Genomic DNA, 26,372 nt, shown 5'->3' on the forward strand with positions numbered 1-26,372 from the left:
AGGAGTTGGTTGTGTTGCTGTTCTTTTTCAGCGCTGGAGGCCCGGAGCGAACTGCAACAAGCGGAGCGATTTAAATTGCGTCTTAGGCCTGCAGCATGCTTCCATATCATGAAAGAAATACAGAGCCATTCATCTCATAAGTGTTTATCACTGCAAGTCGTTGCTACTGGAAGTTCAAATTAGAACCATTTGCCAGTTAATCTGCACTCGCGGTGCGCTCCTGTCCTTTGGATATTTTAAAATGGAGTATAAGGAAAGCGAATGCTATTTAAATGCTGGAGTAGGCTGATAATTCTAAACAGGGCCTGTCTTTAAGAAGTTGTTGTAATTGTGCTTGTGGAGCAAAGCTTACTTTTCCACAAAAGCGCCGTCTGCCAGTGATATTGATAAACTGTAGAATCTGCCTTAGGTGTTTAAGAGGTAATTGTGCAGTAGACTGGTTAAATGTTTGATTGTGCTTTTTTCTAGATCTGCTTTAAATCGGATATTAAAAAGTGTGTAGGTGTCCACTGGACTCAGTTTTGCTGCGAATGCATTACACAAATCCTTTTCACATATTTATAAAGAGGAATTGTCTGGGGTGGAAAATACTCGCCCATCATACCTTAACAAAAGCTGCTCTTTATCCTCAATATTTTAGCTCTCTACTTTTATTCAACTGCTAATGTCTAAGCCCCATTATTTTTTTCCTTCTTGAAGTCGAATTCATTCAATGTAAGTGAAAAAAAAAAATCAATAACGTGAATTAATCTAGAGATTACTCATGTAGAACTCTGAATGATTTTGTGTATTTGAATTAGTCCAATACGAACGAGTGGAGTTGACGGATGCTCCAGTTGAAATAAACAGCTTGAGAAATCTGTGGAAACAGGGGAAAGAGGAGCTGGAGTTCCAACATGGCCTTTATTCACGCATGACATTTCTCTACATATGTACATGTTGCAGCCTGCTTTGACTCTGCTGCTTCCATACATGTGAACCGAGATGAAACCATTCAACCAGTGCATCTCAAGCAATTAATTTGTAAGCGACGAGCGGAAAGAAGGGCAGGTTCACCTCACAGAAGCCCGAACCCGGAGGGGACAAGGTGAAACTGTACAGAGTTTGTTGCAATAAGTACCGTGGTAACCGACTGCTGCTATTGATTTTATAGTCGTCTTAGTAGTAGGTCTGACACTTTCTTGTTTCTGCCTTAGTCAAAGCCTCCAAGTCTGTCACTTCAGACAAAATTCATACTGTAATAGAAAATAAAAAGAATTCAGAATAGATAAAGTTCAAAGTCCTCTCAGTTGAAGTGGGATTTTGGAGTTTCTGACGGCTATGAGATTGTATATAGTGTTCGGTGTGTCTGTGATGTTAGGTGTTGGTTTCAGCATTGCTTCTGTGTGGATTATAGCTAGAAGGCTTCAGATGTGTCCCACAGGCCACAGTCGACAGGATTATTTTAGGGATTAAGAGCCTGGTGCTCTGTACCTTGGTTGCACAGCAATACAGTATGTCCTCATTCTCCCTCGTTCTCTGCAACCACTCCACACCCCACCCCAACAAAATAGCCAACCTCTGGCAACCCAACACAGACCGACTCCTGGGCTCAAAGGACAAGGTAGTGACCGTCATCAGGCATGACATGGCTGGACTGGATAACATTATAACTGGAAATGATCTACTGTACTTATGTACTGTAATACTCCTTTTTATATTATAAGCAAATGAATGTTTTGAGAAAACATGGAAGTTTTTCAGCAACCATTTATTAGGTTTTGTGGTGTTGGTCAAAATAGTATGAATAAAATGCCTGCTGCCGCCGTGGGGACGCTTGATTAACATTTTTCACTATTTTCCAACGTTCTCTACACCCAACAATCCATTTGTTCATCAAGACGTTCTTACATCCATCAAGCATTTGTGTTTTTTTTCTTTATTGCACCTTATTGAGTAATGACCTTAACAATTCTGAAATGTCTGTTTAGGACATAAGATTTTCACACATTGATCACACCTACACTCCTTTTACTGGTGCTTCAGCAGCCAGTCAGTCAGTGTGAAATGCATTTTTCTCATCTGAGGATTCATTGGATGAAGAGCTCTGTTGAGGGCAGTGAATTGTAAAGGTTGAACAGTGTGCTGTACAAAGCAGGGACAGTCGGTTCAGCATCGCTCTCTTTGTGTGCGAAACGGCTAAAGTGGAATGAAACATCTGTCCCTGACTTCGTGATTAAAGGATTTTCCTCATACATTTTTTATGACTGTATTGCGCTCGTTCATTATGCTTTTCCAAACACTTATTTTATTCAAGCGGGTTAAGTGGGTGTTGCTATTAACAGACGCATGAAAACACTGTCTTTAAGCAGATGTTCCACTACAATGATACATGTACAGTACTTTGCATTTTCAGACTTATTCTACTTTAGCTCAGACTGAAATGTGAACTACTCTCTGTGGCCTTGTCAGAGTTTGAGGATAAAATTCATACCAGAGTAATTGTCATTTAGCATTTTGGCACCAGAAATTCAAGAGGGACGACTTTTAGTAGCGTTGAGTGTTTCTTTTTTTAGTGGCCACAGATGACATCATATGTGTCAGACAAGCTGTGAAAGTGTGCAGATTATCTTTTATCTGTCGTGTTATAGTAAATAATATGGTCACACGTTCTCAAGTGTTAGCTGCAGCCCCAGTCTCACTACATCTCTGGTGTTCTGTCAGCGTTGATCAAAAATGGGACCACCATGTTTGTTTACCCTCAAAGAGTCCCCCAATGTACTGAACCAAATCCAGATGTCTTCATGACACGTGTTGCCTAGCAAGTCACTTGCACAACCCAAAGCATATTGTAAGTGCAAATCCATTTTCCGGCACTTATTCACGGGCTTTTGTGTCCTCCGAGTTTTTTATGTAACAGTTACATAACAACAGATCTCACACTACAGAGGAACCCATGTAGAAGTGTATTCATTTCTTCTGCCAAATGCAGAAGAGGAAAAAAAACGAGCTACTAGACTGTGAAACACTGAAATATGTTTGAGATGAGATATGTGGAATAAGTGCCAGGAAGAACATTTACAGAAATTGGACAAAAACAAAAAATAAAGCTAATGAGAATCTGGGTCAGAATGATGACCTAGTGTTACAGTAATTATGGCATTCGATCAAAGAGCTAGAATTAGTTTGGCTAAATGGATTATAATCTGCACTCTCTTACCAGCTGCCATTCTGTAATTAATGGTTTGTCATAATTCTCCATTCATGTGATGTGCCCAAACACCAGCTCATCACTTTCCATTTTTTGCACATTGTGCGTAATGACTTGGGTTTGAATTGAACTATATTATTTGAAAGCCAAAATCCAGAAAGCAAGCTTGTAATGAGCCTGGTTTCTCTGCAGTCGCTCACTAGGAACAGGGATAAATGAAAGTATCAATTAGTGCGTGTTTTAGATGTCAGAGCTGCTTGAGAGTGCACGTCCCTGGGTCTTTAGAATAATAACCTGAGATTTGCATTAACCCCAGGAAGTCTGTATCCTGGTGGGCTTCTGGGTGAAAGTAAAGGCCACCCTGGTGGTTACTTTGTGCCACCATGCATGATTAGAGGGCCAAGAATCAAAGAAATTCATATTCAGTTACCCTGCTTATCACACATGTTCATGTAAAGGTCTGAAGTAAAATAGATTACAAGGGTGAGATGTTAACATATTTATGATGTCTCAATTCCGATGAAATGTAGTAATCCTCCTCCTCCTGAATGGGGATTTCACATACTTTCAAGAAGCACCAATATTGTGGCTATATGATGCGAGACTACAAAGAGATAATAATAATAATTTCAGAAGGGGGAGTGCCTAGCTGCTCAGCAGTGATAAGCAAATGGCGAAAGCTGTAAATGAACATCAAGGACTTGTTCATCAAGATGAAGAAACATGTCAAGAGTCCAAGGAGCCTAAGTAGTGATCCTTGGCGGATGAAGTGTCCTTCGCTCACACTTGTGGCACTCTGGCTTTGTCAAAGCAGTACTTCATCCTAAACTTATCCTTGAAAGGTGCTGTTTAGTCTCTTAGTTCCTCATTTACAGAAAGCAGCTGCTGTGGTCAGCGGTTTAAGGGACAATATCATTCAAATTGGAGTCTTTTGGACAAATCCATCATATAAATGGACAGTCGAGAAGCAGGTGATGCTGCAGGCGGTTCAAACGTGTTTGACAACTAATTACTGCATAATAATAAGCTTTAAAGGCCTGGCACTGCTAGAATTCACTGAAGCTGACCACAAACTGGCACAGACTTTTATAACTGTCACACAACACGGAGTGAATGTTTAATTTTGCAAAAGCCATTTCTAAAGGCAACTCAACTGGAGAACATGTTTTTATGGTTGAACTATTTTGCAACAGTATAATGATAAAAGTCTAGCAAATTGTTGACAAGTTGTTCCTGTCAGTGGTTGTGGGCTGCATTGTGCATAAAAGACGTTCAACTGGTGCTCTCAATGGTCGAGCCACAAATGTGTTAAGTATTAGTCCTAAAAGCCTGTGGCCACAGAGGCAGGTTCAGTATTTGTGTACCTTAAATATTTGCTCATTTCATAGTGACGAAGTTATAATTCTAGAGAGAAAATTTGCTACAATCACCTGTAACCACCTGGAGACCTTCTTCAGTGTCTTTGTGCTATGTTAAAAATCCTTTATTTGCGGCTGATTTGTTTAATCTTGCAGTTCAGGAGCAGCGGGGCTCAGGTGGTCAGTTGGTCAAGTAACTAACGAGTCTGTGTGGGTTTTCTACAGGATCTTGACTCCTCCGTTGGGTTGTTTGTAATATTATGAATTCTTTTGCCTGTCATTTGCCTCAGTACATCTATGATGGTGCGTATTCCAGGGGAGACTTGCCTGAAGAAGACCAGTCTAAACAACACCATTGTCCACACACCACACTCCTGACAGACACTTTCTTGGCATAGAGGGTGACGAGCTTTGTGGTTAGTGCCAAATCTATTTCCTCAGTGGCTTTACTACTGGTACTGGCAGTCTGTGTGGCATGTTGACAAGAGCTAAAGAGCCAAACTTGATTGCCTCTTTTCACAGTCATTATTACAGTATTGGTCACAGAATATGATGTGATTTCCAATGCAAAGTCCAAAGACTGCTGGAATGATAAGCGGGAATGGTGACCCCAGACTCATCATGTTGTACAATTTACCAACCCTTTGTGTCACTACAATTAGCTCTTAGTAGTGAATTGCGTTGTTTGGTAATGTTCACACGCGGGTGGCAGTCCTACTAAATAGCCCATTCAGAGCCAGGCATGTGGACTGATGGACTTGTACTTGATTCACCAGATGTTTGGTTTTGCATGAATCACATTTGTGATCCCCTGATAAAACCAAGGATTGTAATTGTGCTTTTACTGTGTGCTGTGTTTTAACAATCACATTTAGTTTTTTTGCAGGTCATTTGTGTTTTGTTGAAAAAGCCTAGCAACAACACAGCAGCCATCAGCGTAGCTCTGTCTATTTCAGTCTTATTTTAAATTAAATCTTTAAATACAGTTGCTCTGATAACCTGAATAATTCCTTTCAACCTGAGATCTCGTCCTGTGTTTTGCCGCTTTCTGGGACGTTGCCCTAAAATATCACTGTGACAATGAACTTTGATCTGTGAGGTTTCTGATCTTGCACAAAAGAGACAAGCGACCTTTCTAACTGAAGCATCTCCTGTCGTCATAGGTGCTACCTGTTGGATGGGATCTCTAAAGGAGCCTGGCTGAACCGCTCAAGCATCATATTTGCAGGGAATGACAAGTGGTCTGTGGACCCACGTGTGTCCATTGTTTCCAGTGTTGGCGACAAACATGAGTACAGCCTTCAGATACAGAAAGTGGATGTAAGTGATGATGGCCAGTACACATGCTCCATTCAGAGTGAACGCAACCCACGGCCAAAGCTCCTCAACCTCATCGTTAAAGGTGGGTATAAATAACTTGTCTCCTTTGTATTCAGTTGTTTGTTTCTGCATATGTAAAGCTCTTGCTATTACTGTATATTGGCTAATGAGATACTGTAGTATAAAGGACACAGACTGCACCGTTTTGTGCTGTCCCTGTTCATTTTAGCTGACATCTTGTTTGTTATTTATAACAAGGATTGTTCAGCCAGCAACACCATGTTTAAAGCAAATCCAACAGTTGTCCGTGTACCCAGTCACAGGTGTATCTGGCACAATCTGTGCTGCAAGTGTTTGGGGCCGCATTGTTTGGTGCAAAATAACAAAATGAAACCTCTCCAGCAGAGGCATTTCTCCTGTGGAGACAAACCGACGCTGTAAGGTGGAGTTTGTGCCTGTAGGCTATACAGCACAAAGTAGCCGCTTGTTGGTTTAAATGACTGGAGGCGGACTATGTAGCTTTAATCAAGCCTCCCTGGGATTGGTCGCAGCAGGTAACAAGATAAGATGTGGCTCTCGATACTCCGAGCTGCATCCTGTCTCGTTACTGACACACTGTATGTACCACTTCATTAACAGGTGTCAGTGCTTAGACTTTTTGCTTTTATTTAACGCCAGGCTCTCAATAGTACCCAAATTGGGCTTCATTTTGTTCATTAAACAAGGTCAGGTGGTGTATTTGTGTTTTATGGGACATTAACTAGGCTGTTGTGGTCACCAAGAGCTAATTGACAAGCGCATCCTAATTTTCACTTGCTGAATAAAAAGGGTAGTGGTTCAGATTGGAACGTAGGTTCATCCCTCAGACTGATGGCTTGCAGCTAAACAGGACCACATCCACTGGAAACCCATCTTCCAAATGCCATGCTATCTTTCTGTAGGAGCCCGATGCAAATTCAGTCCACTAGGTGCTGAATGTGTAGGTAGGAATATTCATAAGGTTATCATCATCAAGCAAGCTGTCAAAACAAAGCTACACAACATTCGCATTTGAATCAACTTCATACATACCACGTACACCGTGTCAGCTTTGTTGTAGCCCCAAGCAGACATCACATGTTTTATTGTGTGCGTTAGGTGGACACCGCAACTGCTGTTCTGTTTTTAAAGCCAAGCCAATGTTAGGATTAATTTCAATGGAACATATGCATGTTTTCCATACACACAGCATAGCATTAATACAAGATCAGAAACAATCAGAACCGCGCTCTGTCAGAAGTGTGAGCTGTGAAATATGAAATGTGCAGCTGTTATGACATACGGCGCGAGAGCAGAAATCGCATTATAAGGGTGTGATCATACCTGTGGGCTCCTTTGTCTGGTGGAAACCATATTTTAGATCTTGCTGCACAATGAGCTGCTAGAAAAACAGTGGTGTTCCTAAATCAATTCAGAAATAGCCTGGGTGGTGTTTCTGCAACATCCTGAGCGTTTGCCAATTGCGTTGGGGTTAAGAAGAATAGTAGAGATAGTCCTCGTTTATTGGGCGTCATTCTTTCATAGCGATGCTTATTTCACTGAGCGAGATGCGGCGCTGCTGCTTGTCTGCTACACTGCCTCCTCATAATAGAGCAGCTCACCATATTTCCCTTGAAAAAGGCCCACTGCCTAATAATACACCGCATTATCAGAGATTCATTTATCAAACCCTTTGTAATTTGGAAGTGTCTTTAGATAAAGGTAGATTAAGATGACTTACTTATTTGTTGACGTTGATGCCTCTAAACTGTGCGTGAAGTATAAAAGCAATGCTTCATCAGCACTTGTCAGCTCGTCAGAGCCTCCTTACAGCTTCAGTGCCAGTCCCACCACTGAAAGGTCACGGGTCAACCTCTGCCTCTGCCAATGTGTCTATCAGCAACTCCAGTCTTGTTATAGCTCCCTCAAGCAAGCAGCCCTTTTTTTGTTCTGCACATTCCTTTTACCTCCTGCTTCATGGTGGTGAGTGGTAAAGGAGCGTTTTAGGACTCAGCTGTAGTAAATTATTCCATTGGATCAATACTGACTGATCGAACATGGAGTAGATTCTGACACAGTCGCAATAAATAGTTAATTTTCTGTTGTGGGCCTTTTTTCAAGTGACTGCTCTTACGATGCCATGTGCCAAATATTTTTGAACATGCAGGCGGTGGAGGCTTTCACTGTTTTAGGGTCTGCCATCTCTCTCTGTCTCCATGGGGACTAGACATGACTCTATCACTCACATTTTATTCTGCTCATATCTGCCTCTTTATTAGTCAGGCTTTGACCACGGTGCATACGTCACACTGTGTTCCTCACAGTGCTCATGCAAATATGTATTTTTGTGTGATGTATCAGCTTTAACTTTGAAAGTTTGACGAGTCCCCTTTTTTTGTATCCAAAATATAGCCATACATTTTTTTTTAAATGTGTCCACAAGTTCAGCGTTGACCTGCTTCTAGGCATCTCTATCCAACGTGCACATGAGCACAGTTGGGTGTCACATTCAGACACATACATTTCTTTGATTAAATTGCAGGCTTTTACCAATCTATAATTGCATTGGCTGAAATTACGACTTCAAATGGGTTTTCATAGATCTTGCTGCAAAACTGTGGAGCAAGGCTTGATTATGTGGTGGTGTTTGTGTGTGTGCGTGTGTGTGTCCTTGCGGTTACATCGGAGTGGGGCCCAAAATCCTTTTTTTTCTACCCAAGTGGGGCCCTTTGGCTGGGCCCCACAACTTTAAAGGCCTTTTTGAGGGTCAAAATGTGATTTTAAGGCTGAGGTTAGAATTGAGTTTTGGTTCGGATTAGAGCAAAGGGTAGATGTTGGCCTTTATTTGTGATGGTTAGGGTTAGGGTTAGGGGCTAGGGAAGGTATTATGTCAATGGTGGGGCCCCACTTTTATAGCACCGCAAGGCTGTGTGTGTATGTGTGTGCGTTGCAGTGCATTCAGTTGACCATCATCAGCCAGGAAGATGTGTGAATTATTGTTCCTCAGCATTTGTCCCTGTAAAGGACTTCTCCTATGTTTTCTATGTTTATAGTTTTAGTAAATCTACCTTGGTTTATGTAAACCACCTTGGTTTCCAAATGATTTAAGAGTGTTTGGAATGATAGTGGTTGTTTATGTCTGTTACACACATCAGGACCTAATTCTAGTGTTTTATTCACTTTATTCTTGATGTCTCTGCAAAATGTACTATAGGTGGATAGATTTTTAAATCGAGAGTGGATAAAATCTTTTATACATTTGATCATACTATCTTAAGATAGTAAGACTATCTTTAGCCTAAGTATGTTGATATTGTTTGTATCCTACCTTGTTTGTACAGTATTAGCATACTGACATACTGTAGGGTGGATCCCAATCCTTTGCAGTTGCTTGTTGAGCCTCCATCTCGACATAGCAAAGCCTATTTTATTGTTGTGATGAGCCAGAAATGAGTTTGAAAAGAGAAAAAGAGGAGGCCGAAGGATTATTTGTCGAGGTCTTACCAGACCAATATACCCCTTTATTAGGAACCTGTTATTGATTAAGCTAGAACCCAGGTGAGTTTTATTTGTTTTCACGCCTGTCCTCTGAAATGTTGTTCTTTTGGTCTCAGTAAAGACGGCTGTTTTTTGTTTTACATCTTTAAATTCCCTCATAAACATGTATAACATTGTCTATAATACCTCCACATCTGTTTATGCATTTTAGTCACCAGTCTGTCACAGGGCCACATACACAGACACACAACCACTGACACTCGCATTCACATATGGCTAGTTTGAGTCCCCAGTCGACCTGACTGCTTGTCTTTGGACTGAGAGAGGACGCTGGAGTACCTGGAGAGAACCATGCGGACTCAGGGGGAACATGCACGCTCTACATACAAAGGCACTTGGTCAACCCGAGAACTGAACCTTGCTGTGAGGCGACAAAATTCATCAAAGAAAATTAGATCCCGTCTCAGTAGAGCTTATAGACAGGAGTAAATTATACTGTAGAGACATTTAGTGCCATCACTTGTCTTTCCTGAGGCAAAGGAGTGACAAGTTGTAGGGTGGAAATTTACAGGATGTTAATGAAATTCACATTCAGACTTTGATGAGCGGCTTCAAGAGTTGCATTGCTTCTACAGGTGAATCGTGCCTGTAAATATGGCTGTGATGAAGCCATTAATGGTCACTACAGGAACATAATGTTTTGTGAAGAACATCCTCTAATGGCAGCCTTACCAGGGGTGTTTTGGGTCACGGCAGCTCCTCACCACTGGCCATATGGCCCGGGTCTAACTGCAGCTAATGCGCCAGCTGTCAGCGGCATAATATGTTTTGCAATGCCCAGAATTCCTGATAGATGTGACCTAGAGGCTAAGATTTGGCAACAGTTTGACCTACAAGTACCAATTATTGTTCTACAGTTCACACAAGTAATTCCACTCAGTAACATCTATCAGTCATGCACTCAGACCGGATTATCGTTTTGGAAGTAGACCTTAGAGGTGGCATTTCCCCTTTGGAGTAGGTGATCCAACGTCTAGTCAGTCAGAAAAAAACAAAAACCAAGAGAGCTTGAACGTGACACGGTCCGTTTGTCAGACATATGAAGTTAAATACGCTCTGTGCTTGTTTAGTTTTGACGTTATTGGCTACGAGTTAAGCTTGATGGTGTTATGATTGTGTTATCTAAATCTGCTATTGTTGAGTCATCAGGCAATTGGGTCGCCAGCTGCTGAGACAGAGCTGTGCATCTGAGTGTGAGCTGCAGGCAGGAAGAATGCTGAAATACAGATGACTCACTGCATCAGATAAATGCTTACAGGCACATCTCCGACTGGGGGCTCGGGGTACTTAAAAACCGGCTTCATTATGTAGCCAGACACTCTGTCATTCCTTTGTTTAGGTTGGAGAACAACATACGTGTGCTTTCTTCACACCGTGTTGTACTTTTGTTTATACGCTTTGTCAAAACTCTTTGTATTGTGAATTATTACCTGTCACCGTGTGGTACTTGTGTACACATGCTTAAGCCCACTCATGGAGAACAGAGGGATTTCTTTACAGATGAGATGTAGCAGGGGGAGCAGTTCTGTCATGTTGCAGAGGCTTCTGGGAGCACGGCGTTTTTTCATCTGCTGAAAGGAGAAGGAGGACTTGCTAAGAAAAAAAGCAGACACTTTAATCTGGGCTTTTCGGTGCTGGCATAGAACATTTATTAATGCTGCAACACAAATGTTACAGTTGAAGTAAAGGGATTTCATGGCATCTGATTTTTTGGCACTTTTGCTTTGCTTGACAGTGCACCATGAGGAGCACAGAAATGAGAGCAAGGAAGGATTACTGTATGTGTGTGAAAATATGCAATGGTCTCAACCCATTTCAAGTGCACGGTCGGGTCCTTGACCGACTGATCCAGCGAACAATTATTCTTATCTGAGCCGCATATTTGTGTCAGCGGGGCCGGTTGTCTCTCTCGCGTCATTACAGATTTGTGAGCACAAATATTAAAATATGTGCTTGCGCGTACAGGCCGAGCTCAGAATAGAGAAATACAAGTTTGCTATTGTTGCCTGAAACTGGGTGTATGAAATATTAATCCAGATATTTTAATATTTACACACTTAGTGGGCTCTGTGATCTGATGAAGCACCAAGAATTCTACCTGTGGAAAAAACTATTAAGAGATCTAGTGTTTCATTCTGTATTTTAAAGCTACATAATAACAATTCCCTCCCTCCCATGACATCCCATGAGGTTTCCCCTTACGTGAACATTAAAACGGTCTCACAGCGCCAGGCTTCTCTACTTATTGTCACACTTCTTAACACATGAACCACATGCTGGTGCACTAAAGGCGGGGGGTTAGATATTGCCGCGTCTATTCCCTCATCTCTTGGAATCATTTAATCTCTGCGTGACATTTATCCCCCTCAGAGACCCTGTGTCACCGCGACAAATTAGACGTTTGCATCTGTGCCTGTGCCACCGACGCGTCATTGCCATTCAGCGGAGCGCACGCACGGGGAGAAAAGGGTGGAATTTAAAAAGGCACGCCGCCGCAGCCCCGAGTCACGTGAAGCAAGGCGCGCCGCCTGAGCAGCCCGCGCTTGGTGTAAATGCGAGGAACGCAAAGCGCCACTTAACACGTTTTATTACAGGAGCAAACAGCGCTGTAGTTCTATTATCACACGCCAGCAGATGCGGGGACATGTGGGATATTACATGCTCTGAACTGTAAAAAGTCATATTTGAATGCCGTCGCAGCGTCGCACTAATAAAGTGGGCCAGTAAAAAATGTTTATGTAGCCTAAGCTCCCCCATAATCTGAGCCAAGAGCTGTAATGATCAGGACCATCAAGGTTGGCTGAATTAACGAAAGGCTCCGTGTTTCGCTTCAGGTACAGTACGTTTGGCTCAGATATCAGCTGGGCAGTTAACCCTGTCTCTAAATACTCGACTTAACAAGATTCAAATGAATGGCTTCCATCTCGTGGCTATGCCCAGATCGTCCCCTCAACATAACACGTCAGCAACGCGGCTGACAGCTTAAGCCGTGCTGCTGCTTCTCTCCCATATGTCTCAGTGCTGCACTCTGGCCTGGACCATCATCTGCATACCCTCCACCCCACCATACATGCGCTGACCTATTTAGAGTCTATCCTGACAATTATCTGAAGTAGGATACAGGCGAATGGGAGATTGGTATCGGGCCCAACCCACCCTTCTACAAATCACATGACTATCTCTCTCCTCAGACGCCATTCTTTTCCTCCCTCCTCGTTAATTAAGATTGTGGATGTGATAATGTTTTAAATATGCACAGCACCTCTCTTCTAAGAATATCTTGTTACAGCAAAGGGGGGTGGGGGGGCACTTTCTCTCACCAGCGACTGCTCATGTGGGCCTCGATAATGTTTTTCAAGCATTCATCACGGCAACACAAAACTGCATGCCAGAGTATGGAGCTCCGACTTCATTCAGAGAAATCTTGCTGACATATTGTAGTCTGATTCAGCTGCTCCGCACACTCGCTGCTTGTTTCCAGCGTGTGTCAATTATCAAAGGACCAGACCACACGCCACAGAGTGCGCGCGATTTCACAGGGTTAACATTCTCAAGAATGTGCGGCTTTATCCTGAATGCGATGGAAATGCTGTGGACATTAATATGGATCAGAGCGGATCCACAGAGAAACTCGCCCAAAGCCATGAACTGAGTCAGTGTCAGAAGAGTATTTCCTAGCAAGAAGTGAAATGGAGAGTTAAACCTTCAGGTCGTGGCTCCCCTCTGATGTCAGGAGAGAGATAGCGAATAATTACAGTTAAGGATAAATAGGTCCAGTTTATTCCGAATTTGCTATGATTCTGTCACTCAATAATTGTTGGGTGCCTTTAATAATGGATTTCATTTTTTCACAACCTTTAGTCTAGAAATACAGTCTCATCAATTAGTGTTTAATTCAAGAAAGCCTTGCTACTGTAGCTGTGCAGGACTGTGATAGCATCAGTGTGATGCTTGAGTGCAGTAAAAAGAGGCTGGTGAATCAGCATTTCATTCTCCAGCCGGAATCACTGTGTATCAAGACTGGCAGTGGAATAATAATGCATTGACACAGACATCCTGACACTGATATTACAGAAAAGGTGCGTCAGGTCTGGCCCCAGACACTTCGTCAGACCCACTAATCATTGTTATCTGTGTACATTTTTGCATGTGCTCTATATGTAGGATGTTCCAAATTGAAGTTTTCTCCTTTAACAGTTGTTTTGTGTGTGTGTGTGTGTGTGTGTGTGTGTGTGTGTGTGTGTGTGTGTGTGTGTGTGTGTGTGTGTGTGTGTGCGTGCGCACGTCTGGCTTTTCCAGGTGTGTGTATGTGTGGGTAATTGTGCAAACACTAATGTAACTCCTCTGCACAGAAATAGCTGATATTAGCTACGGTTAATTAAAATGAGTGAGGACAAAGGTCAGCCACTCAGCTCTCGCCAATCTCCTCTCTGGAGAGGGAATAGATACAACATGAGTGGATGGTGACTTGGGCACTTTTTTTATTTGGCCCCTTTTTAAAGTATAGTAAAAATCTTTATGAAGGAATAGAATCAACATAATGACTTTAATTCCGCTTTTGCCACATTTCCTAATCTCAGATTCATGACTACTCTTTACACTGTAGGTCCACTCTATCAGTCCTTCCTTACCAATTCATTGCCTACAAGCTAATCCATTGTTAGTGAAGGTAACTGAAGCAAGAACTAGACCTACACAGACTGTACAATTTTTAGGCTTTAAAAAGTTCTATCAACTTGTCAACATTTGACAGCAAAGCTTAATATAATAATATATTAATAATATTATGTTGCAGTAACATGCACTCCATTTATTATTAGGCTTTGCTGTCAAATGACCTCTCCAATGTTTTGTGCTAATTTGCTCTATCTGCTTTTACCTTTACCAAGAAGACAACTTGTCCTTTCTTTTTTTACTTGCTGCTGTCATTGTAACTTTAGAACAATATATAAAATTTCCACAGCAGTACTGTACAGAATGGTTTTCTATATTTCAAGTCATCTCATGGCACTTGACACTGTAATATTTAAGATCTTCAGGAACACAAGGCCATCTATATAAATTATATAGAAAGCCCAACAAGAGCATCTGCTAAACTCCCTTTAATGGACAAAACCGCAAAGTAAACAAACTAAAGCCAGCTGGTCGATTGGGTCAGCAACTGCACACTAGAAACACACTGTGCAGCCCTGAGTCTGACGGTGCCTAGAAAGGAGAAGGAGCCAAGCTATAAGAGGAAAAAGACACAAAGCTAATGACATGCGGTACAGCGGTTATTCTGTACCAGCCTGAAATCTCCACTGTGCTTCTACATCGTTATTCAGGCGGACATGTTGGATGTTTTCTGCTGCTGAAAGTGTGCTGGTCTCCTTGGCTGCAGAAATATTCCACTTTAAGACTTGTTATGTCTGTAAATTGTGTCAAGCGCATACACACTATTGGAACTGTTTGTTGTCACATTTTTTTGGCTTTGGTGCAATCTTATTTCCACTTACGAGGGTCTGGGTGGCCAGGTTCTTTCTAACCAGGGAAATAGCTGTCATCGAGCACAACACTAGACTTTTCTTAAACATGGGAACCAAATGTCTGAAAGCAGCCTAACCATGGAAATATTCCTCATTACTTATAAAAACAAATAGGTTTTATTCTTTTTCTTTTCTGTGTTTATCCAAAATCTGCCTCCCTGCAGATATTTCACATTAAATATGACGGTGTTGGAAAAACACACAACAAAAAAACAAAAACAATGGCAAAAGTGACATTTGAAAACTTTTTTCCTCACAACCATCGTTTTGGTGGCATTGATATTTGCATGATGCTGTTTTTCCATGCTGTTTAAGTCGATATCATCCAATTTTCTGTCTGACGCCTTCTTGCTCTTCTCTGCTTTATGCTGTGAATGTGAACACTGCAACAGGGCGGACACTGCACATACTCGCTTGTCGATTGAGAGCTGCTTCGTCCATGCTCTGGCTGCAGATGTTTGGGGTTTATGACCAGAGAATTTCTTGTCATTCACCTATTACGATGTAAATGTTCATACTGATGTGAATATGGCCACTTAACTAATTTGAGGCTTAACAGGTACCGTAATTTCAAAATTTTGAAGTCTGTTAATTGTGCTGTACCCCACATACAGTGCTCTAAATCTGTAAACTGACAAGTCTCTGTGTTAGCTTTGATAATGTTCAGATTACTTGTTCAGCTTAGTGGTGTCAGATATTAAAGAAGTGCCGAAGACAAGTGAATATGCACACCAGCTTCCTGTAGCCCTTTTGTAAATGGCACTGCGCTATAGAGAGAAAATTTAATAACCCCTATTTACTTTCCAAGATGATTTTTTGAAGTCTGGACATGCAGGCGGCAGCGGCGAGCTCATGAAAGACGAGGCGCAAAGACGAGAAAAATCTAACTTCTGAGATTTTATTAACCAGTGGCATTGTTCCACGGCTTCTGTTGTGTTAAACAGTTAGTTCTCAAGGGTGTAAGTCACAACAGTGACATGGGTTTTCACACTTCTATAAGGATCCAGGCATGGGCGATCCTCCAGGCCGTGTTTATTATACAGTACAACTTTCATCAACAGCAGGATAGCTGTGAAACAGATTTGCTGGGGGGGTGAAGCACTGGCAGGCATCTCAGAGATACACTGGCCTTAATTGGGCAGATAAATATCACAGGCTGCACTCTCTGGCCTGGCGGCACTGTTGCATACATCACCCTGAATGCGGACTGACCACCAGCAGCGAGGTTCCGCACGCCTGTCTCATCCCTGAAATCCATCTGGTGGCCGAGGTGCAATTAAAGGGTGTAGGGAGACTTCCCATCCTGCCCTGCTTCCTGTATCCGTAGCTGTTAATAGATAGCGGTGTAGCAGCGTCAGTACAGTATTATTAAGCACACAGGCAAGTCGGAGAAGGGACACTGTCTTATTAAAATGATCACAGTGACTGATGTTGTGCACAGTATTTGAATAATCAACGCTCTGGAGTAACGCGGTAAACAAATAGCACGAACTGACATCTGTATTCTGCAAAGAACAAGCACAGGCTTTTACATAATGAGCAATTTCTTGAATATTCATAACTTTGACCTTTCCAAAGCCCTCGGTGGGTGCGAATTGCCCTCTGCTACCTCCGTGCGTTCCGCTGAAATCTTCTCCCACCAGGGCCCGCGGCGGATGGTGAAGACAGCCAGTCGATACTGGGCACCATCACAGAATGGATATGGCAGCGGACACACACAAAAGTAAGACACAGGCTGTGCGTACAGTATGTGGGTGTGCGCACAGGCGCGTATTATACCACACACGTGCACTTGTACACACAGCGCTAATCCTCTTTAGCACTTGGACCTTGAATTGTTTGGCAGCCATTGCTATTTATCATGGACTTTTATGACTCACCAATGAAAGAAATAAATCAGCAAACAGAGAAAATGAGAGAAAGGGAGTTTGACTACATGAATGTGTGTAGGCATCCATTCCACAAAATTATATTGTGTCAGAACAATTCACCAGTGTTCCTGGAGACTATTTTCTTTTGGTGATCCAGTCAGAGATGCATATTAATATTTCAAGGTAATGGCTTAATGTCATTACAAATGGATGAACAAAGGCAGCATATTGCACATGCTCTGATGATGATGGGTCCTCAAGAAGCCCAAACACCCATCATAACCATCAAGGGCACTTTGAGGAGTATGACAGTTGACTGAGTCTCTCTGCCCAAGATGGATTTCCACATCTCTGACATTTTATATTCCAGCAGGAAGTGAGGAGTTTTAATAAAACAAGATTTCAGATTATACAGATGCCAGTTAGTATGTGATATGGCTGATTGTTATTTTCTATTTAAGATTAACTGGTCAAAATGGTCCATCGGGCTGATTGAATTCCCCAGTGGTGTGTTTTGGATGTTGGACTGTGGCACTGATTTTATTATAGATATTGATAACATCCAGGACCACGCCACAGGACCTTAGTGAGCACATCAGAACACCTGCTTGGCTGTCCTCCTTTCCCATGAGCTGCTGCACTGTGTGGATGCCAGCCGCTCTCTGGCCATTAATCACGACCCGGGTTCTAAAGTTTGAACTCTGACCTTTAGCGCTGCATCAAGGCCCAGTGACAGATGGAGACCGAGTTGCGCGTCCTCACATCAGATCACTCACTTGACACACGCAGCGACACACTCGCTCATAGATCACCCATGGCAACGGTCGTTTGGTCACTGGCTGATATTTAGTTGCTGGAAAGCAGCGTGCCCTCAGACAGCCTCGGAGCTTTAAGCCGCGTGCTGTCCGTGCCCATCAAAGACACTTTGTGCCCATGCAGCTAATTGAAAAACTGCTGATGATCCTTGACAGTGAAAGAAGAGTGTCCCATGTAGAGGAATTTTGTTTATCATAAGCAAGATGCTGAGGCTGAAAGACACTGATTAGCATGAATAAATTAGAAACCGTTTCAATAAGTGGGTGATAGCTTATCTTTGAATTACATGCCCAGTGCAGCACTCCCACTGAAGATTAATTGCCTCTCACAAGGTATTTCCAAAAGTTCATTTTCATCAATTGATTTCCCTTAATTCACGAATTTCCCTCGAAGTGCATGAAATTGGTAACAAGCTCTTCATAATCACGCTTTCTGCATCGTTAACCTCGTTGGCAATTACTCATCATATGTATCGGTAGTGACATTTGTGGAAGCATGTTATTTTTGCACCATTAGGTCATGACAGCGTTATTATCATCAACTAATGGTTAATTAGAAGTTGAACAAAAGTGATGTTTATAGTTTCCTTTGGATTTAAGGAGAAAAACTTAGCATGCCATTCTTTTTATCAGCCTAATCAGCCCGATGCTGTTATGTACAGTGAGTAGAGCCGGTCTTTCAACACAGAAGTATCTGCAGTGCCAGCAAATATCCAAGAGCACGGGCACTGTGGAAATTGTTTTACTGTATAAATGTGGTAACAAGCTGTACATTGCAGGGACGTTGGGGAGGCTTGAGGTGGAATTGTCCAGTGTTTTCTTTTTCTCCGAGGCTATCATCACCTCACCAGCATATTATTGTTACCTCTGTATTGGGGTCATTTTGGTTTCAGTCAGCAACAGGAATGCTAGCTTGAAGCAAAGAAATGGGGCCACTGAAATGTAGTGCAGGAATAATATGACTTCAGGGTTACAGCTGGAGTAATGGACAGATTTTACTGTAAGAATTTATGCCAGGTGCATTTAAAGTGATACAGTACGGGTGTAGGTGCTTATTGAGACAGAGCGACAAAAATAACAACTAGGTCACCTCTATACAAAAAGAGCTACTATAGTGGAAACCCATGGCAAAGACCCCAGTTTGCAGTAGTAAAGGGCTTTTATTCTTTAAAGATACACAACTTGACAATCTGTTCTTAGATACAGAGCAGAATCGTACAGTATGTTCTCTCATTTTGATCGTTCACCTCTGAGGCAAAATCCTGCAGTACAATAAAAGGCTAAATCACTGGATTCATCATACGTAATGATGCCATTATGAAATAATGTTCATCAGCTAATGTGCATTTGCAGGGAATCTATTTGTGTCTTTAGCCCGGTGCCGTCCGCTTCTCCACAGTGTCTGTTCTTTATTAACCTACCCCACGACTTAGCCACGAGGAGAAGCGTAAAAGATGAAGAGATGCCAAAAACAGACAAGCAATAAGGGCTGATGAGGTTTTATGTCTTAGTCCTGCCTTTCTAGCTTTTAGTCCACCTCCTCTGTTGCTGCTGGGTTCAAATAAATGGAAAGAAAATATCAATTTTTTTTCCCCACATTTTTATTGCTTTTTATTATTGGTGCATGGTCGTGTTTGTTTTTCCCAGAAAATGATCAAGATTGATATGTTTAATAACACCATGAGAGGTGATATTGGAGGTGAGGCAACAATGACTTTCAAAGTTTATGTGCTGAGAGTCAAGCGCTGTATATTATTTGCTTAACAGCAGACACTGCAGGCACATGGGCATGGACACACACCCGTGTCCCTGGAACACAATTCATGCCCAAAAAGTCAACCTGCCCGCTTTGATATTACTAATATTTCTAAAAGATTTTAATACAGGACATTTAAAGTCACAGAGCTTTGCCCAAGGGCCATGGAATGATGGCTTTCCAACCAAAGTCAGCTATTTTTGCTGTAAACCTGCAAACAGGCAGGTTTCAGGGCCTGGGTGGTTCCATCCACTATAGTAACTGTACACGATACTGTATGTTTTTGTCATGAGCAGTCCAACAGCTCTGACGGCAGATTTCTCTTTCTACTCTGGTGGACTTTTTAAGCATTACAAATTATCTGTGCCTGCCTTGTGACACTGCAAATGGAGGTAATCCCTTTGAGTAATATAATCTGTCACTGTTTATGTTTAGCTTCCGTGTCTGACACCTAATTAACGGATTGGAAGTTGGTTCCTTCTTGCTGCCTGGAGAGAGGAAAGGGAATTGAAAACCTTTAGGAATAGCTCTGTGGGAATCGTCTCATTACTGAGGTGTATATTACACCCTACAAACACAGGTATATTGTACAGATATATTATGATCCATCTGTATCACTGTCATCTATAATGACCTGCAGCCATACAGTAGGAAGCTTTGCAGCAGGTAATTTTAGAATTGCAAGTAAGGATTCCTACTCTTTATCAAGCAAAGCTGAAAAGTTAAAGTGAAATCTGCCCATAATCCTGTCGTAAGTGCTGCCTGTCTTTGACTAAAGACTATCAGAGCAGTAAGCATGTGTTTTAATAGCGCCATCACATCCTTTATGATTGGACAGGAAACATGGGTGGAGGAGCAACTGCATCTTCATGGATTCCTGACATGTTTGTAAATTGAGAATAAAAAAACGAATTGAATTATAGAAACGGAGGAAAAGATTTCTGTATCATTTACCTTTTACTCTTAGTTTACCTTCCTAGTGCTGATGCTTCCATTCATTACAAGTGTCTGGGCCTCTGCGCTCTAATTGGAAAACCGGATGGCAGTAGGTTTAGCCAGTAATGGGGTCCTGCAATTTAGTAGCAGAAGTCATCCTGGAGAGACCTGTCAGAATTCATAGTAAAGCCCTGTTGTGTGCAGCCCACTTTGCAGCTCCAGAAGAAAACCCCTGCATTTTAATAGTGCAGCTGTAAGCATTCTCGTAATTCAAGGTGGCGTCATTAGAGCCTTATTTATTCACCTGAGGTGTCTGCTAGGAGGGGGAAGATGCCGCCCAGATCAGCTGTGGCAGCTCACTCTCAGCACCTCCTGCAGGGCTCGGGAAGAGGAAATTAGAGAGGAATGGGCAAACATGACAATCATAGCATCGTTAATGAATTAGCACATAAAGAGAACAACACGCTGTGTGTACTGTAGGCATGAGGGAAGGGATACAGCGTTCTGTTGCTAAAGGGGCAGAGCAGTCGCATCATGTCTGATGCTTCAAGAGGGGGTGGAGGTGTAAAAGGCGGGAGAGAAGCACCCTAGAAAAGCATTACGGTGATGGACTTGTGGGGATTTACAGCTAATGTGCTAACCAAGAAATTAGCAAGTGAGAATTCCTGAAATACACAAGTTTGGTTTTGCAGCAGGGATGAGCATCCAATTTCTGTGTTTAATTTGCACATTTTGAATGGTTTTTGAACACATCAGTATGCAGTGATGTGTGATCATGATCAAACGTGACTATGGTGTATAAATAAATGCAGCATGTGGTAAAATTGGATTGTTTTAAACAAAGGAAAAGCCTTTATTACTCATTAATTTGTGTAAAATTCAGATAAAGGTTTTGATGAAAACATCACATTAAAGCATGCTGCAAACATAGCCGAGGCTTGAATGAGTCAAGGTATTTCCTTTCCCCTAATTTACACCTCTCCTGCCTTTTGAGGTGCTGGACTAACAGCCACCCACGTCTAGGTGTATTGACTAAAACATCTGTGGAACGATACAGACACAAGACAAGCATTATCGTCAGTGACAGTACCTGTAGCTGGATGTCTTTCATGCGGTTCCGGTGCATTTTTTTTCTTTTTCACTGTGAAATTTGAGACAAAACCGCAGATAATTGGCACCAGTGCCAGTGAGACCAGAGACTGAATACCAAGATTCTTTATGAAAGACTGTGCAGCACTTCATCGCTGGCAAGGAAAATACTCTATGAGAAACTGTAACTTCTATTACTCTAGAGATTCATCAATAATAGCAGCAAGCATAAATCTGAAACTTTTACAAATACATGGTAACGTGTACTTGCTATTAATTCCAAGTGTCCATGTGACCCTACAACAACAAAGCTTTCGGTGTCTTGGCACTGTAACCTAGCAACAAGACCTCTGCTTGTACCTGACTGGTGCATTGTACATACAGTATTTAGAGTGCTGTCTACATGTTACTGAACTGTACTGTATGCACTTTACATAGACCACATCTACATGAAAACATATGAACATGCAAAACGCTAAACTAACATATAGTAGTAACCCAGAAGTACTAATAGCTGCAACAGCCTCAGGTGTCTAACTACAGTACAATGGCTGTAGATCAAGCATAGTCCAGTGACTGCTGAAGAATGTGCTGCTTAGTGTGTTCAGATGATAGTTTGTATAAAGGCTGACTGCTTTGAACTGTATTGATCTTTTATTCCGTTGTGTTATGCACTACAGTAACTTAGCTGCAACGGCTCTAAGCTGAAAAACTGAAGGCTCTTCATCTGAACCTTTGAAAAGTTCTCTGTCCCTGCCAAGCAGAGATAAGATCAGTAGACAACCCCAACATTTTCAATTTTGCGCTATCAGACACAGAGGAGATGTGTCAACAGTGAGGTCCTACAGCAAGTAAACACAGGAGTCTGACAAGCAATAACCTAGATTCAACATCGCCCCTGGTCCTCTCTTGCTGAAGGTCTGCCACTTTCATCTCATTTAGATCCAGATCTGATGATCAAAAAAGACGCCTACCGCTGTACAACACAGAAAAGTCCAGTGCTGGGAATCTTTTTTTTTGCTTTCTCATATTGCTGAGAATAGAGCCTCTGCAGCTCAGTCAATACAGGATGGTGCCAGTTGTGAATCACATAAGTTGTTTCCTTGAACCACTGAAGGTCAGGCTTTATGAGTATGGATGCTTTTAATGCTGCATTATCCTGTATTTGACTGTAGCCTATTTATGTTAATATGCAGTTAGTTCCCTTAAGTGCAGCCAGGTTACAGGCCACTGTTTATAGCTCTAATGTTTTTTATAATTTACATTTTAGCATCAGCCCAGACTGTCAAATAGTTTTACTATTATAAAGATATTCTATTTTTGTACTTAATTGCACAATATTTAAAGAAGGCGTGTTTGAACCTACTGTACTGCAACTAATCATAATCAATATAGTCATATACAGTATGTTAGACATTATTCATCAGTATTCACGCCGTGCGTCATAAGCAACGTCCTCTGCTCTGTTGGCAGCAAGTAGCTGCAGAGCTCGATGGAAAAAAGAGTGCGTCTGAAAAAAATGCTTAGTTTTCCTAAAGAGGAACTTGGGAAATTGTTGAATCAACTTTTCTTTTGTTAGTTTTTTAGCAGGTGTCAGGAGGGATCAGAGGGTGGAATAGCTTGAAGACCCAGACCGATGAGAAACCATTACTGTGTAGCACAGTTCAGTGCAGAAAAGCTCCCCCAGAGATTCAAATCTTGCAGATTAAAATAGTGTCTTATAAGCCTGTATGTGCGTGTGGGTGGGTGTGTGTGTGCACATGTGACTAGATGTCTGCTCATTTGAATGAGTTTAACTGATTCTGTGGGTGGCTCCACGTGTGCCTGCGTGTGTTGTGAGCAGCCTAAATACCAAAGCTTTTAAACATCAAAGCTCCAAGAGGGTTTAAGTGCCCAGAAACTTGCCAATTATGATTGAAAGCGGTGTCCAGCAGGGACAGTTGATGAGCTGCCCTCAATAGAGAAGAAGCTTTCTCCCTCGATAGTGTGGTTTTGGGGGACTTTTATTCAACCAGGTAAATCCCGTTGAGATTAGAAAGCGGCCTTTCAAGCGGGACCTGGCCAAGGCCGCAGGTCTGATTTGCATTTGTGATGCACAGCCTCCAAACCTCCTCAGTCGTAGCCTGGCTCCAGACGCGTGAATCACTGCTAACACATCACATTTTGTTAAGTGATATACAAAGGTCTGGTTCTGCCTTTCCCATTGTCTGTTGGAGGAATAACTGAGCCATTCTAAGCCTAGGTGGGTGGGACTAAGTGACAGTGCCAGGCTCTGTCAGGAAATATTAAGCATGGTTACACTCAACAGCTTAATCTCTGCCTGTGATATATTTAGGCATCCTTTCTTAAGCATAAAATGATTGTTTCTCAATATACTGACCAATACATATTGTGCAGTGGTCTCTTCAAATGAGTGATTGTGCTTCATAAACTTTATGCTACTGTGATAAAATGATCACAATGGCTTACTGGAGGAATCGTTTGAAAAACTGATTTCACTTATTATTATTAATTCAATGACTTTGCACTAGCCTGTAAACAACGGCATCTGGATGTGTGATGACCCAGTAAGCCTGCTGTGCTAACACCTCATTAAACACTGGACCTTTAAGTAAGCCAATGGATCTTTTTATAGAGACATAGCACATGCTACTGTATATCTGTCTTTAAAGGTAGGTATGAACCAGAGGGTGCATATTCAAAATGCTAATCTTGTTTCTGTTTTTTTTTTCCTTCTTGTTTCTAGTTCCTCCCAAGATATATGACATTTCCTCTGACATCACGGTAAATGAGGGCAGCAACGTGTCGCTCATCTGTACTGCCAGTGGGAAACCGGAGCCAACCATTTCCTGGAGACACATAACCCCATTAGGTGAGTTCAGTTCACCTCTCACACACCTATGTTAATGAATGGTTGGAGGGATAAATGGATAAATGAGCAGATGGGTGAATGGATGAATAGAGAGAGGAAATGAGGAAGCATGGATGAGATCAATAGGTGATGGAACAAGAAGGGCAAGACACTAGTGGAGTTGTTTCAGATGAAGAAGAGGGAAATACTATGAGCTACTTTTAGAGATTCATTGAGATTAAAGATTCATTAATGGAGAAGACAGGATGGGATAAATAATAATGTTCACAAATTAAAGTGAATGCAGTATTATCATTAGTCATAAGAGAGAAAATGAATAATTTATTCGCACTCTTGCCACTTTATTACCACTCAACTTAAATTTGTTTATATGCTCAGAATTTGAAATAAATAAATAATCTATGTCTAATCTCTGTAAAGAGGTCTGTCTCCTACATGCATCTACTGCCAGCGTAGCAAATGGATATGTACATATATAATTCTATTGGTTTGAAGATGGTGGAAGGCCAATTTAGATTCAATGAATTGCTTTTAATTAGTTAAGATATTTTAATTTTAACCTGTAATGACTCAGACTTGAATCAATGCATTACAGGTTATTTAACGAATCCACATTCTGACTCACCGCGGCTCCTGCTGTCACCATTTGCCACCCGTGCTCCTCAGCAGCTCCTGCTCTGTTTTCTCTGTGTTCCCTGTGTTCTCCGAGTTCTCTGCAGTCGCTGGCATTTGAGTAATTCTTTTCTAATCTGCCTAAATTAGAGTTTGAATGCTGCTTGTGTGCAGCAAGCTCAATGTGCTTTTTAATTGGCATTAGATCTTTTTTTAACATTTTTAACACAGTCCCCCGACTGTCAGCTTTACATCACGTCTGTGGATTGGAAAAAATACAAAGACATCAGCTAAACACAGTAAATCCCCACGGCAGCCTGTTTACACGCCTGATTCTATACATACAGACTCATTTATGTCCCTGACAATAATAACACTATACATATTGTTGCATAAGGACAATCCAATGAAAGTACTTTTGGTACCATATGCAGAGTCCTAATTTGATCACTGTAAGTAGACACAGACCACCGCACAAAAGGTAATTATGACAACTGTTGTCTGTCACAGTAAGCTGTGTGTGTGTGTGTGTGTGTGTGTGTGTGTGTGTGTGTGTGTGTGTGTGTGTGTGTGTGTGTGTGTGTGTATTCAAACCAGTGACTGATTCCTCCGTCTTTTGTGCTTTTAATAAATCTTGGTGACACTTTTTAAAGCAGTGTGATGAAATGTATAGCAATCGTTTAACCTAGCCACAGTAGTTAGCTGGCTGAGCTAATGTTGCGCCACACTGCAACATTTCTGCCTCAGGAGTGAGAGTCTTCTCGTCACTGCAGAGACCTTTGACTTGCTGTGCCATTTAGGGTGCTCTAATAAAGAGTCATTTTATCGTCGTCATCATTTTTAGAGATTAGATAGTTTAGGCAACACGCACCATTAAGTGCTCTGAATCTTGAATTCTTGGTCTAAATTCAATGTTGCTGCAATGCCCCCACCCAGACACTTTAAGCCCCCCTCATTTTCATATGAGCGCATTAAAGCATGCTGTGCTTATCTGATAGCTGTGAGGATGACTGCATTTATCTTATGGCTGTCAAATCCTCCTCTGTGGCGTGCTTGCCCTGATTGTGTTAGGGAAGTTTTCAGAAGATGATCAAAAGCACCATCCTCAGAGTCCGAGTGGCAGTCACTCATTCTGCTTTGAAGTGTCCACACTTTGAAGTATGCCAGGGAATAAATGATATGCTGGTCAAATGAAAGGACCCGGGACTGAATGGAATCACAGACTGTCTCCCAGCACATCAGAAAAGAAGCCATTTGCTATTGGATCTTTGAATCGGTTATTGTAGTGAGGGCGATTTGTCTGAAGGAAACGGTACAAGTGATAGGTTATAATAGGCTAATTACCTATAGATGGCATTTCATTAACTCTGTTGGATATGCAGAGTAGTCTGCTTCAATCAGCAAACAGGAAACCTGGACTCGGAGACACATCACATGGAAATATTTATCACA

The 26,372-nt window shown here is 41.9% G+C and overlaps 1 protein-coding gene across 2 annotated transcripts in view; it reads left to right on the forward strand.

Moving 5' to 3' along the window:
• negr1 (neuronal growth regulator 1) overlaps window positions 1–26,372 on the forward strand; it is a 109,892-nt gene that overhangs the window by 23,695 nt on the left and 59,825 nt on the right. For both annotated transcript variants that reach the window (XM_029145586.3, XM_029145587.3), the window contains exons 2-3: window positions 5,712–5,950; window positions 24,183–24,308. In XM_029145586.3, coding sequence (XP_029001419.1) covers window positions 5,712–5,950; window positions 24,183–24,308 — 365 coding nt within the window. The remainder of the gene's footprint in view (window positions 1–5,711; window positions 5,951–24,182; window positions 24,309–26,372) is intronic.

The sequence above is a fragment of the Betta splendens genome, chromosome 4 (genome assembly GCF_900634795.4).
Source record: "Betta splendens chromosome 4, fBetSpl5.4, whole genome shotgun sequence".
NCBI classification, from domain to species: domain Eukaryota; kingdom Metazoa; phylum Chordata; class Actinopteri; order Anabantiformes; family Osphronemidae; genus Betta; species Betta splendens.